This window comes from Pipra filicauda, unplaced genomic scaffold (genome assembly GCF_003945595.2).
Source record: "Pipra filicauda isolate LSUMZ 115617 unplaced genomic scaffold, ASM394559v2 scaffold98_size3848907_pilon, whole genome shotgun sequence".
Lineage (NCBI taxonomy): Eukaryota > Metazoa > Chordata > Aves > Passeriformes > Pipridae > Pipra > Pipra filicauda.
The window spans coordinates 3,116,194-3,131,433 of NW_024105186.1; the positions used below are offsets into that span (position 1 = coordinate 3,116,194).

General features: G+C 36.9%; 1 protein-coding gene across 10 annotated transcripts in view; it reads right to left on the reverse strand.

Annotated features, from left to right (window-relative positions):
• ATP11B (ATPase phospholipid transporting 11B (putative)) overlaps positions 1-15,240 on the reverse strand; it is a 65,652-nt gene that overhangs the window by 37,918 nt on the left and 12,494 nt on the right. For all 10 annotated transcript variants that reach the window (XM_027712863.2, XM_027712862.2, XM_027712857.2 and 7 more), the window contains exons 2-9: positions 12,887-13,003; positions 11,968-12,057; positions 8,775-8,855; positions 4,475-4,582; positions 4,175-4,303; positions 3,955-4,058; positions 2,710-2,757; positions 188-252 (exon numbers count right to left, since the gene is read on the reverse strand). In XM_027712863.2, the coding sequence (XP_027568664.1) occupies positions 188-252; positions 2,710-2,757; positions 3,955-4,058; positions 4,175-4,303; positions 4,475-4,582; positions 8,775-8,855; positions 11,968-12,057; positions 12,887-13,003 (742 nt within the window). The remainder of the gene's footprint in view (positions 1-187; positions 253-2,709; positions 2,758-3,954; positions 4,059-4,174; positions 4,304-4,474; positions 4,583-8,774; positions 8,856-11,967; positions 12,058-12,886; positions 13,004-15,240) is intronic.

The following is a 15,240-nucleotide window of genomic DNA, read 5'->3' on the forward strand; positions in this document are numbered from 1 at the left end:
GGAGCTGGAACTTTATATCCTTAGAGATTCTTCAGCATAATATCATTACTTTCATCTATAATCATATCCCCTCAGGTAACAGGCAGCAAGATTATTACAATTTCTTCAGTGCAAGTAGAATTAAAGCGCAGTTCATAATCATGCTTTAAGAAGAGAATACTCTTTAAATATTTAGATGTCTACAAACCAAATATTTCTTTAGTGTTTTTTAATCTTGCTCCACGAAGTAAGAGACTTTCAGGCCCAAGAGGTCTAAAAAGAAATAGAAATATCAGCATTTAAAAATTAGTTGTTCTGTACTCTGTAAAACCAATGAAATCCAGTCTCCTATGCAAAGCTGTTCTATATTCCCTATGAACTCCCAGTGCAGCAACTTCAACCCCATCCTCCTTTAGGTCCATCTTCAATCATCTTACATGCCTCACCCACACATCTCTACAGAGCTCTCTGTTTCATTTCATGGCTCCTTTGGACACTGCTGTACTCTCCCACCACTGTTACATATCCCATAATTACTGATTGAGCTAAATATTCCAAATGGCTGGTTCAGAGAGACCTGCAAGTTACTCAGGAAGCAAGCAGGCAAAAAGCCAGTTGGGTTCACAGTACACCAGGAATGCTATTTTTAGGTTTGGCTAACTACCCATCTTACTTGTACCCCTCTGACAAACTGAAATGATCTAGAAAGTTCAAAATTTTTCATACTAAACAGAGACAAACAAGTAGATGGTCACACCACCACCACAGCAGTGCAAATTTTGCTTCCTAACACAGGAAGCAAATGTTTATGAAATATTTATTTCATAAATATTTTTTCCCTCACATCTATCGCAACGCAATAATACATTCATTTCTTTAGCTAAGTTAACTCCAAACAGGGCTGGGACAATAAAGGTCTAATTGGAAACAAGGTCAATTTAAGGTTAGAGCCATATGTTCTACTCCAGCCGTTGTATCACCTTTAGAAACTATCAGCAGGGTTGGTGTGAAATTAAAAAAAAAATGCATTTTTGCCAGTGTTTCAAATGAAAGCAGAAATTTAACAACTGCAGTGGACAGGTTGACATACCAGGTATAAGCAAAAGAAGTAAAGTTCATATGCTAAGTGCTGGTTCACAAGCCCTTGGGTTTGCCTTACTTTCCCTTTAGCTTTGCCACAAGCAGTCCGTGATCACTATTACATAAACAAAGCTCTTATACCTGAAGTTCCTTTGAAAGCATAACCTGGAGTTACTCAAAAAAAAACCCCAAAAGCCAAATTCACAATCCACCTCCCACAGTTAAACATTTAACTTAATTAATTTAACTTAAATGTTACTGCAAATGTGACAGTTGCCATCACAAATACCATGTGCACCAATTATACACAGATTATGGTGAGTTCTTTAAATTACACATACATATGTTAATGTTTTAGGCTAGACTCAAACTTCAACTGAAGAACTGAACTAAAAGGGACTAAATCCTCGAGTATTTAAACTTTTCATATAAGAAACATAATTTGTATTTCTGGATCCAAGTTTGTAAAACCAGTCTGACAAACCCAAAATAAAAAACCTGAATCACTGCAATACAGTCTAGACAAGTTTATCTTTGAGAGACAGAAGATATATCTTTGCTAGAAGTCAGAACTTGCAATTTTTTTTCCACACTCCCTTTAAACTGCCTCTGTTTTATGTTGTCAAACTATTTTGATAGATTATCCCAAAGTTGAACCTCTCCATCTTGAGAGTAATGGATCTTGAAAAGCTCAAAGTGACGTATCACATAAAGTGACCTTAGAAAACAGCTGAGTGGGGTATTGGGGATGGTATGGGTGGTGTTTTTTCGGGGGGTGGTCAAGGGCACTGGACTTGTGGCCAAGTGACCTGCCTTCTACACCCCCATATTTCTTGCCAAAACCATTTACAAATCCTTGATTCACTCTGAACTCCAGGTCACTCCTATCTAAAATTGACAAACATTTGCAAACCTCAAAGGAGTCTCTCAGATTGAGACTTTCAGTCCTTCAGACTGAAGCACACATTACATGGAAAATAGCTCAAGCAGAAATTTCACAAAAAAAAAAAGTGTAATAGATAATATTTTGGACTTTAGAAGAGTGAAAGAATCATAACAGATTTACCTGTTTCTATGACAAATATACATCATAACACAGCACTTCACCTTTTCAGAAGAGGTGACAAGGTTTTTTGAAAGCGCGACTATCCATAACCCACATGATAAAATAATTAAATAACTTAAACGCTATCTATTCCTGAAAATCTGGCCATTTCTTGTGAGTCAGTTCCGTGTCTTTATTTCAAACCATGATCTTTCTCACTCCTGTTCTTCCTATTTTCCCTCCTGGTAAACAGGATCTGCTGTAGTTTACATAACATACCACTGGAAATCGCTTCAGATCAATAAATGCTTTAATTAACAACTAGCAACAAAGGTACCAGCTGATTACCAGAGCCTAAAAATTACCCATTTCGGAGCGGCCAAGCCTTTCAGAACCATTATATTAAATCTGAAAAACTGGGTAGTAATGAACTTTCTTTCACTAATTTTCTCTCTTCTCCATCTGAAGTATTCAGCTATAACTGACAACTTTCAGTAAAAATACCCCTCCCTTTTACATATTCAACAGTAACTCTTATTTGTGATGGTTTTGACTTTAACCACCTTCATGCGTTCTAAATAACCATCTTAGAAAATTTGACTCACCGTACTATTTCTTCAGCTTGTTGACTTACAGTTATTCTTCCAACAAATCTAAGAGAGATGGGAACGTTTTAGAAATATCTGCATAAAGACTCAAAAATGTAAAAAGTCTGTATTTACAAAAATGTCTTTAATGGTTCACAAGTACAAAATGGAACAATATGGAAACACTGGCACTAATTTTACAAGAGACATTTAACAACAGAAACATTTATCTGTCAAAAGAACAGTCGTCTGAGAAAGCCTATTAGGTTTCATTAATAACCACAAAAGATTATATTTCTACTCACTTAAAACAGATTGTGACTTTTTGATGATTCAGTAAGAAATAATTCCTCAACGAATGTAAGTCAGCATATTACCAACCAGAAATAGTATTTTTTCTTTCACTAAAACAAATCTACTCTGCATTTAAAATCTGACGTTTGCATATTTAGCATGACCTCAGCTACAAACAGGGACATAAACTTCCATAGCAATTGTACCTTAATTTGCTAAATATCAAATATCTGAACTGCTGCTCAAACTGAGTATCTTAGTTTTAATGAATTTAATATTTCTCAAAGATCCCAAAGTTTACTGAAGAACAGCTGTGACACTTGGATTTTAAAAACTACTACTTAATAGCTACCATTTTCCACTATACAATTCAGAAGAAACTTGGATGGGAATATAACTTTTGCTCCCCATGATATCTACGACATTGATTGCTGATGTTAAAGAACACTCAGATATCCCTGTTTTTAATCTAAGGTTTTACTGTTGAAGAATGGAGTGCAAATCTTGAGCACATGCAAAATAAACATGGTCAACACATATCTTTGGAATTAACATAAGCTTACAACAATTTGCTATGATTTGAGTTAATTTCACTTTAAAATATCCTATATAGTACTGAAATCACCTGGCAGAACCTTATACAACTCATTCTCCAAACTGGTCATATTCACAGGCCATTTAATTTTTTTAAATCTGGAAACAAGTTTACTGGTTAGAACAGAAATGTACATAATTAAAATACAAAAGATAAATAAAAACTATAATTTTTGGTTTAATACCAAAATACTAAAACTTGCCACTTGCAGCTTTCAGTAAGTACATATGTATAAACACAGGCTAATTATTAAAATCTAAAATTCAAGCACATGTCTGAAGCTATTTTAATTGCAGCAAGACCGATAACATTCATAATATTAAACATCTCATTTTGAGGTGTTAATTTCAAAATATTTACTACTAAAGTGATACCTGTACAGATCTGCTTCTGGCTGCTGACATTCTATAACAGCTACCAGTTTGTCCAGGTTGGCAACAGACTGCAACACTGCTGTTTCTGGGACCGCAACGTGCGTCTGTAAAACAGTGCCCCTTAAGTTAACACAGGACTACCAGGCAGCAGGGGGGGATTTCAACAGGTTGAACTAAAAATGGCATCCCAAATTAACTGTTTCACAGAAGTAACCCAGACCTTAAGATTGGTCTCTCCATCCAAACTTGCAGTGGTGACATGGCATGAACCGTCCACTCGATCAGACGACAGAAGCACCAGGTCAACAGGAAAAGTCTCATCTTTGGCTACTCTGACAATGTCCCCCACCTAATGAAGTGAACACAAATGAGAAATACACAAAGGGAGTTTGAAAAGAGCAGAATTCATTTCAGCACTGTTACCTAACCATGATCAAACAGGTCACAATGATTAGTAATGAAACAAGAGCTGTACTTATGTGATAGAAACACAATTTTCAGTTTGCCCTTAACCACATACCCGAATGTTTTTAGATCTAGTTTTCACAAGGCCACCACTTCGAACAACATAAACTGGAGCACCGTTGACTTCATTGTCTGCTTTATGTCGTAGCCAATCTTCATAACCCTGTGGAAAACACACAGAAATTTACTTTTCAAGCAATAAACCTAAAAAGCTTACTAAATATCTTCTAAGCAAATGTGCCTCAAATTACTTCCTGCATAATCTGAATATAGTCACTAATTTCTCTTGAGTTTCTACTAGAGCTGTTACTCAAGAACCTGGGAAACCTCTTAATTTTCACTCACAGGAACAAGTAAATGCACATAAAGCAGCAAAAGTGGTGAAGAAACTTAACAATTCCATATTCTCTGAAAATAAACAGGCAGTGATATTTTCTGCAGATCAGATGACCAAGCACTCATTAAATCGTTGATCTGTATGGATTATTATACCAAAAATCTGGGAAGAGTCATTCCCCAGGGTCCTTTATGGATTCCTTCTTTTTAAAGAAGTAACAGACTGAAATTACTTCCTCAAGTCATACCAGACAGCACTTCTTATACTTACTGTCATAGCCTATGCATGAAATCTTAAGATTTCCTAATTTTGCGTGACATGCTGTTGACACATCAGCTCTGTATAGCAAGAGAAGATGACTGAGAAGGTTTTAATTCTTTTTGAGTCCTAATGGAACAGTTTGCAGCAACTGAGCTTTTAACTGATAAATTAAGCAGTTTTTCTTAAATTGATATTCTGCACCTCTTCAAGCACCCTTTATCCCATGCACACAAATGTGCAAACATTCCTGATCATGAATCCAGGTATATTATCCCCATCTTATTTTCCTGAAGTATTTATACATTGCTTATTTAATCTAATAGCATTAGATCATAATAGCATAATAATCTCTAATCCCCAAATCTAGGTACTGTTTGGAAAGCCCCACAAGCAGTGCAAGAAATGGATCAATCTATGGATCAACTGCCTCCTACATCCTGCCAAAACTCCTGCAACTCATTTGCAAGAACAAAGATTTCCTAAAATGCTTTTCTGTAGCTATAAAATCTGTGAAAGAGTTAAAAACACTTCCTTGTAAGTCTGCAGACAGAAGGAGGGAGCCGTATGAAACAGCAGGCATAATCCCAACTCATCCTACAAACATTATATGAATGTAACAATACAAAGAGTATTAATGCAGATGCAGTTGGAGAGTTCTGCAGTTGTCTGTAGTCTGTAGGGAAGTTATATGATGAATTTTGTATGTTAAAAGTACAGTTTTGCAGCTCTACCTTCATGTACCTCCACTGTTACTAGCACAAATGAATAAGGACAGCACAACTGCACTGCCTGGGTTTGAAAAGAAAGGGGAGAGGAAACAGGGAAAAGAAAAGAAGCTTTATATGCCAAATGCTTAAAAATAAATAATTAAGAAGTGTGTAGTAATAGCAGCCACACTCAGAAATTCTGGGAAATTAGAATCCTAAAGCTCCTAAGTAAGACTCTTTTAAGCATCCTTCCTAATCAATATGAAAAAGCAAGAGTCAGTACCTACAGCTCCTTGTTAAAGGTGACTGACAGAAGAAAACAAAGGTTTAACTAAAATCCAGTAACCTTGGGGCATTTGTCTCATAGACCTGAACAGCTGAGCAATATGGGCATTTGGCAAAGAACTGAAATTTACCTTCTTTAGAAAGTACAGATTTCAGCGCTTTCCCCATCTGACATCTACTGCCTACAACCCAAGGGTGACACCTCACACCAGGGAATTCTTAAGAGCCAACTTAATGTGGTCAGTTCAAATTCCCCCCAAATTTACCTACTGCGGCATTTTTGAGAGTTCCTTATCCTCACTTGCAACTATTGGAAAAATACTGTGACAAAGAGAGATGCCACAGGAACACAGGGAATGTTGCTTAATTGCGTGAAGAGAAACTAAGATTAAATTCCCTCAATTAAATTATATTCTTAAATTCTGTTTAAATAACTGCATCAAATGTAATTGAGAAACAGCCTGCATTTTATATGACCAGGGTTTTCATTGTCAGTATAGGTCTATAATTATTCAAAACCTTCAAAGTTCATAATTTAACTGACAGTCAAGTAAGCATCTCTGTTCAATCAGCTAAATATCTGTAACTTATTGAAATGGACTAAGTATCCTAAAGCTCCTTGGGAAATACCTTTATTTTATTGTGTTTTGGCTTGTTTTTTTAACTTTTTATTTTTATTTGTTTGCCAATTTTGGACTCCTCTGAGGACTGTATATAGACCTTCACAGGCACAAGGAGGAAAGTGCTCTGGCTAACAGGACAGATAAAATGACACAGCATGAGTTGCACCACTTTGCAGTCTAGTATGTCCTTCTTCTGACCTAGGTGCAATTACACTTCTAAGAAAAAGTTCTGTCTCCTTTGCTGAGTTTAAAATCAGGCTGAGTTCTGAGGTTTGCTAGAGGTTCCAAATTAACTGGTCTTCTGGAAGCAGGGGAGAGTTCTTCCACCCACTGCTAAGCTTCTTAAACCTGCATATGGTTAATGCTTCTATTTTTCACCTTCATCTTTTGAGAGAATATTAAATCATAGTTTAACATTTATTCTAATGTAACTTTGTACAGAACTGGTGCCCCACAGCTTTCAAAAAGGGGTTTCTTTCCTTAAAATCTGCTTCCTGTGAGAGAAAATGGGAGCTGATTTTGAGGCAATACTGAGTATTTTCCCCCTCTGCATTCCAACAGAAGGTTTGTCTTTCTTCCCTGTCTGAAGGCAGCCTGTTGGAAATAGCACACTTAATTGTCCTTCCAAGGTAACAGCTTGTGAATATTTTTTGCCTTCTTTGCAGCATGTAGGATAAATGTGAGAGTCCACTAGATCAGCTTAGGTGGTTCCAATAGTCCTTGCAGAGATATTGAGACAGCCAGGAAATCTCCTGGTGCTTTGCAAGTCATGAATGATTTCAAGTTTCTCCAGAAGGAATGACAGAATCTCTATTCTTTGCAATTGATGATAAGATACTTAAATTTCCCAATATAAGATCGGACATCTGGAACAAAGGTGGTGTTAAATTATTTTGGCCTATTTTAGACTTACACAAGTCCAACTTCTTCCTGGAAAAAATGATCTAATATTTATAACTCTGTTTCATAATCTCTTTTAGTTCACACACCTTTAAGGGATATTATCCATTGCCTACTTATCATTCTAGCTCTTGAATATGTGATTTTCTTGGGGGGATGATGGTAAAAACTGCAATTGAATAGGATTAGGGCACTCTACATACAGAAATTGCACAGTAACAAGATGAAATGTTAGTCCAAATATTACTCCAGCATTAAGAACCCCTCTGCCCCACTCTACCCAGTTGAAAGCTAGAACTATTTTTACTTTTGCTCTATTTCTGGGTGCCTTTGGGTGTTATTGGCACAGAAGGCAAATTGAAATTCCAGTTGTAGCTGTAACAGTCTCCTGCTTATTTTTCAGTTGCTAGACTGCATCTCTTCCCCAGACAGCACTGTCAAACCCCTTGAAGGGGATAGTTCCTGAAAATAATCTCCCTGCAGAAGAGATTATAATTTCTATTCACATCACCTCTTTATTTATGAGCTCGTTTCTTTCTCCTCTTGCTTTAGGGGTTTAAAGAAAAAAAAGATCTTATGTTTTCTCTTTCTTCTATTTCTACATTCTCATTACCGGGGCTCTAGGTCTCAAAATGGTGCTTGAACAAGATTTCTGTTAAACTCAGGTTTTTCTTATTTCAGGTGCTATAAAGCACTTCAAAATGTTTTATGCAACCAAAGAAGAAGAAAAGAAAACCAGAAGCTTTCTAAATTGGAGCTTTTACCTGGTACAGGATTACATTTAATACCTACTTTACACCATGGAACGTACGTACTCCTTGGGGCCAAACTTGCCTTTTAACTACTGACAAACATGGGCTGCACCACTGCTCCATCCACCCAAGCTCCTTTCTCAGTGTGTGATGTGGGAGGACTGGTTTTGATATGCAGCGAGGTGTGCCAAAGGAATAAGCGAGGAGCTTTCAGAAAAGGTCTTATAACAAGTGACATGTAATGTTTAGACAAAAATGCTGCCTGACATCATTCACTGTCCATTTAAGGGTACTGCAGTGAGTCACTGAGCGCTCGACAACTAACCAAATGCTGAAGCTCAAGTATCTAAAAAGAAACATTAAATACAAAATCCTTTCTAAAAATTACACTGTTTTACGTATTTTTAGTATCAAAGTATTTTCTTGGTCAGACTTTGTTAAGTAACTTTACCCTCAAAAGACTTCATGCCACAAGGTTTTTCCCCTTTACCTGCTTTATGGCTGTCACAGTTATGACAAAGAATAATGGCAATCCACTGGTAATAGGACTGGTAGGGGTATCTATCATGAGCTAAAAGGGAAGAAAATATGAACATTAGCTCAAATTTTATTTTCACCATTGTAATTTCAAAAAAAGGTCAATAAAAAACCACCCTAATAAAGTAAGAGATGACAACTATTTTCCAAGTATCTCATTATAAACTGTGAGTGTTTTTACTGCACTTCCTGCAATATTTCTGGAGCAAAACTCAGTTTCTGACACTTAAATAATACATGTCAATAATGATGCAAACAAAAGGTTCTAGGTAACAGAGCAGCCTTAGTCACATTTGTAATGCATGTGACAACTTTAGGAGTCCTTAGTAAAAGGAAGATATACTTCCATTCTACAGAGATGAATTTGGAAGTATACTACAAAGGAAAGAAATCTACATTTCGTGATGCTGTTTCAACATTCTATACAATCTACTGCTTACCAGCAATGTAGAGTATAACATCATCCACTTTAGAAGTGAAAATAAAGTTAAAAACAGTAGTTTCCAATGGTTTAGATATTAGAGAACATTTTCTTTTTCAGACTGCACCTTTCCAGTTCCCCCAAGTTAACATGCATTTTTTACAATCTGTGCTATTGTTGCTGGCATGCCAAAAGTGCAGTGTACACACTAAGATTCTTTATGTGGGGGGATGTTAGTGCTTCTCCTCTGCTGCAGGAAAAAAACAACACGGTCAAGTGCTGCAAAGAAAATATACACAGGAACTATTCAAAACCACAGACACTGATTGGATCCACTTTACCTGAGACCTATGGCATTGCTTTGGGAATCATTAAAGAAGAAAAAACAAAATCATACATGAAGTTTACTCTCTTAAGAGCTAAGAGCCTCACAGACAAAACAGATTATGCCACTTTACAATGCATGCATGAGTTTATTTCTTTTGCCATTGAAACAGACAATTTATAGAACACAATAAAAATGAGACATAGCCTGCAATATTGTTCTTCAACTGTAGCACTGCAATTTCAGCTTGGCAGCATGTTGTCCAAGAAGACCCATGCCAAAAGCACCTGATTTAGGTGATATAGATGACATTTCTGCCATCTATACTCTCTCACTCTTTCTCAAGAGAGGCTCACATATAAAAATGAAGCAGGTTTTATGCTGGTGGAATTGTCATGGCAGCCTGCTCCCTTTGCCTCTTTCACCAGAACACCATGGTCCTTTGCCTGCCACACAGCTGGACACACATCCACACACACCTGGTGTCACCAAAATGCAGTCTGTCACCATGTTTTGGGCATGCACGTGTGTGGTGAACAACGTGGACTGGACTGTGCTGTAAGTTTAAATCCCACACTGAGACTTTGCCCCAGCTCTGCCATCCCCAGTGGAACAAGGTGGTAATGACAGATTCTGCATCTTGGTCACATGAGATTCATATGACAGGGAATATACCATGGTGATCAACTTTAAAAGGCACCTTTGCCTTATATAAAAAAAAAAATTAGATATTAATGAACTTCCAAGTGGGATTTGAATAAAAACATTCTAACAAATGAACAAAAACTACTGCAGCTTTTCTCCTGTTCTATTTCCAAGAATGCAGGCACATAGACAAGACATTTCCCATACACATGAGGGTATCCACTTGTCACAAAGAAAACAGGATTACACTCAGAATAGAAGTTATGCCTTTAGATCTCTATTTGTTCATGGACATCACATTTAGATATTACTGAACTCAACAGTTTGAAAGAAATGTGACACAAAATTGAACTAAAGGGGTAAATCTGCATTAAAAAGAAATAAAAGCAATGCTGGCTGTGGTTACTTTAAGTAACATTTATGTACTATCTCCAGCATGTCTCCATGTTTCTCAAGCTCCAATATATTTAAACAGCATGAAACATCACAACAGGAATGACACAGTCAATACTCTTAACTAGGAAAATGCGATGGACAACACATTCTGTTAGACAAAGTTAGAACAGTATGACTTTAGTGACTCCCAACACAGGAATTTTCAGGTTAGAAAGGTCATTCTTTCTAAATGTGAAAGAACAAGGTCAAGGGACACAGGAGGCAATGGATTCAAAACCACAGAACTGGCCCAGTACTGACATCTTGCACAATCACAGACAAATTTTATGAACTCCTCACTATCCCTGTTTTTTGTCAAATGAGGTGCCATATTTTTCAGATGCATACTATTAAATGTTGGTTAATCACTGTGGAGGACTGCACACGTTCAAAGCATTCTATTTTATAATGATAGAAAAGTTTGTGTACCCCAAAATCTTGTCTCTGCCTCAGATATTAATTTGTCTTTCAAAAGTTACTATTTCTCCTTAGACTCTTTCTCCTTTCACCTGCTAAACCTACAATAGCTCCACAGAATTCAGGTACAATTACAGAGCTGGGGGTGCAAAGATTACCGAAAATGTACACACTGTCATAATATACTCGTGGATGTTCTTCATTAAAAGAAGAACAAAAAAGCTACAAAAGCCACAGCAGTATTTCTGACCTGTACTGTAACAATAACAGCATTAACTGACATCTTCAAAACTGACAAACTGTCAACCCAAATTGTAACACCTGTGGGTTCATTTTATCTGAACAAGTTGAATGTCAGGATCTTAGAACTGTGTCTCAATAGTCTGCTGATTTACAAAAGCGAGATTCCTCCTACACTGGGGAATTTACACTAATCTCTGCTCAGCTCAAGAGCAAGCACACTGCCCAGTTTGGTGCCAGTGAACCTGAATGTCTGCGTTTCTGCACACAAATGTCCAAGAAGCACTTAAAAACACAGAGTAAAACTCCTGGTTTGTTCAAACACCACCAATGCCCACAAAAATAAGAAGTCTATTTGGAATTTCGTTACCACCTTACAAGATTTAAAATTGTATTTTGAGGCAATTGAGTCCCTCTGCTGTCAGTGCAATGGGCTTTAAAGCTGCACACTTAAATACATTGGCATTCATAAAGGTAAAACCTAAGAATAACACTTAAATTTGGACATAATTATTTTTAAAGTGATGTTCTTTTCCCAGAGAAACTGGAAATGTGTTCTTTTTATAGGCAGAATATGTAAGTAGAGAAGTTAAATTCACAGAACAAAAATCAGTGGCAGATTTACAACATAAACTGCAATTTCCTGAGTATTATTCAACTTACCTGAACCAAAAATATAATGAGAAAATAAAAGTTGGCTACTCTTCTGAACTGCTCAAATAAGTTTTTTGGAACAAAATTCCACACTGTATACTGAAGGGAAAAAAAGAGAGAGAAGAGTAATTATGACACACTGAACAGTTTTTCAATGAAATTCAGTTCCAATCCCATTAAAGTCTAAATCTTTTCATTCTCCATCTCCCCTCCCCCAAACCTTCTCCTGGTCTTGGTCTTCTCCCACACAGAGCTGCTGTATCCAATTTTTGTTGTTTTTTTCTCCTTCTGTTTCAAGTACAGCTAGCAGGGAAGCAGGGGTAGCAACTGCATTGCCAGTACAGGCCATGTTTTAAATGTTCTCCTACCCACTGGGATAGGGGCAGCTGGAGTCATTTGGCTGTTTGCATCCTGGGTAGCAGGGAAGAAATTTAATTCTTGCAGCTGTAACATTCTCTCCAACACCACAGAGACAAGGCACATCCCACCACCAGCTCCACTGATTTCAATCCAAGAACACACTAGGAGGGAATCTGCAACTGCAGTCCACTGCTGATTTATTTTATGCAGAGTATTAGTTTTCAATTTGGCTACTTTAAAAACTCTCACAACCAGCTTCACCCTTCCTTTTAAGTAGTTTGGTGCATCACATCCAGACATGACCAGCACTAGTTTAAAACCTACTTTCCTTCAGAAATCCTGACCAACAGGCTTAATTGCTCTGTACTTTAATAGGCTTTGAGGAAAGAAGGATGAGAGGAGAAAAACTACATAGGAAGCAATCTTGCTTTTCCCTCAAAAAAGTTTAGTTTGTTTCATTTTGAATATTGTATATGCACCACTAGACATCATACACACCTGCACATTTACCAAACAACTTTTTAAGTAACATATCAAGTGGTTTTCCCACAAAAAATTGATTCCTTACCTTGGATGATATGATTCTGTTGTCTGCAAACTTCTGAGGAATATAATGGCCATGCTGGGGAAAACGATTTGCTATATAAATAGTTCTTGTATCGCTTTGATGTGGTGGGTCAAAACCCTAAAACATAAAATAAAAAAGAGGTGATTGAGAAAGGTTGTTAATAGTTGCTGTTTTCTAAAACTGTTAACTTTGTGCTGAAAAATGATATACACATATCAAGCAGAGTTTCAGAATAGTGGCTCTTGAATAGTAAAGAAAATTAATGTACAAAATTGAAGTCTGTTTTGTCCATAGAATTTTCAAAAATTGGGAAAAAACCCTCCCTCAATTCTGAGGTTGTGTACTCATTCTGAAAAATAAAATTAAAAAAATCCTTTCTCAAGAAGGACAGAGATGCAAACTTGAAACCCTGTGAAACTTAAAAAAGAAGAAATAGAAATGAAGATGAAAATATAATTAAATTACAAAACCTCACAGCTGTGCTCATAAAACCGATTATAGAAAAAAATAAAAGGTCAAAACAAACAAGTTATATTAGTATGCTGTGATACCTGGATTTTGAAAAGATTCTCACCAGCTAAAAACCAAAAGCATATGCATCTGACTAGACAATACTGTTTTTCCAAACAGGTTTTATCTCCAAGAAGTAACAATTTGTCAAATCTCAAATGTGATTTCCTGTCACGACCACCAATTCATCCAACAACTCTGAGTCATCCATGTCATCCCACTGAGGAAAAGGCCTTCAATGCTGAGGAGGCTGGAGAAGAAGTGGGAGCCACAGCTGAAGCACTGAGAACCCACTGGACAACACCCAGAGGACTGGAACATGAGCCACAAGGGATCCTAAAAACATGACTTATAACGCAAGGCTGAACAATCTAAAAGGCAAAGAGCAAACAAATTAGAGTCATTTAGCCTAGAGGAGAGGAAACTTGGGATGTCCTAGTAAATCTTCTGATATATAAAAGACTGTTCCATTGAGAAAAGAGGTAATTTAAAGGACAAATAAGAACAGAGGCAAGTAGGCTTAAGCTGCAGGTAGGAAAACTTAGTCTGGATATTGGCAACCAAACCAAAATTCCTTTCTTATGGAAAGGAAGAATTAAAAACCAAAATAAGTCATGTGGGAAGGTTGTAATGTCTCTGTAACACAAGGGCTTGTATCTAGGTCATTCAAGTCTATCTTTAATAGAGCCTTTCCTGGGGCTACATGACTCACCAGAACTCTTCCTAGCAATAATTTTTTGACCTGGACAAGCAGGTGATGCCAAAAGACAACAAACAACACAATAAACCAGTAATAATTCAGACAACAGGCCAAGAAAACTACTAAAATAAAAAGAGAAAAGCTCTAAGACATGAAATAAACCAGTGAAATTAAATCTGGAACTGTTAATTGTTCAATCAGGAATCAATGACTGTCTCTGAGGTGCTGAATTTCAGCGCCAACACCACCCACATTCCTAATCTTAGAATTGACTTTGCACTGTGTCCACAATCTCCTTGTTCTTTGATGCCACGTGAAAGGACAACTGGTGGAACAGCTAGGAAGGGCATTACCAACTCCATTACTGCAGGTGAGGAAACGACATTTGCAGTTGTGTTGCTTCACATGTGAAACCAGGCTCAGACCCTGAATGATGTCAAATAAAAACTGACACTTCACAGAACTCCAGAAGATGATACTTCTGTACCAGTTAACTACAGATGATAAACAGTGAGCACAATGAGTGACACAAAAAGTGGTTGGTATAACCCATCAAGAATTTTCTTTAATCCATGAATATCTCTAACACAGGGCATTAGGTCTGTTCACATCCAGGATGGTGTCATTTTAAAGTAACGTAATAATAAAAAGAATCCTCTCAAACATACAAATTTTTGTGTTTGACATCATTACCAGAGAAACCTTCTGCATCAGAAAGAAAGAGGTCCAGAAAAAAGAAGGGAGAAAGAAAGGAAGGGGAATTTTTCAAAGAGATTTGAAGGAGAACAAACTTTAGATGACAAGCAGTGGAAGGCTGGTCTAGTCACAAGCTCCAGGGTGAAAACTTGTTTAAAGATAAGAGCGGAGCAGTGAGACAAAAAGTAGATAGGGGAAAGGACAGGAGAAAATACATAGGATGCCAAAAGCAAAAAGAAAGGAACTGTTCACAGCTTTAAGAAATACAAGCATGAAAGTAAGATAAAAAAAAAAGTACCTGTTAAATGATGACACAAAATTTAAAAAGAGAACAGTGTTTGCAGCAGAAGCATTTTGGATACCTGACATTAGTGACACATTATTTCTAAATCAATCCAGAAGATGCCACAAATAAAAGGGTTTTGCAAGCAAGAAAAAATGTGCCTAA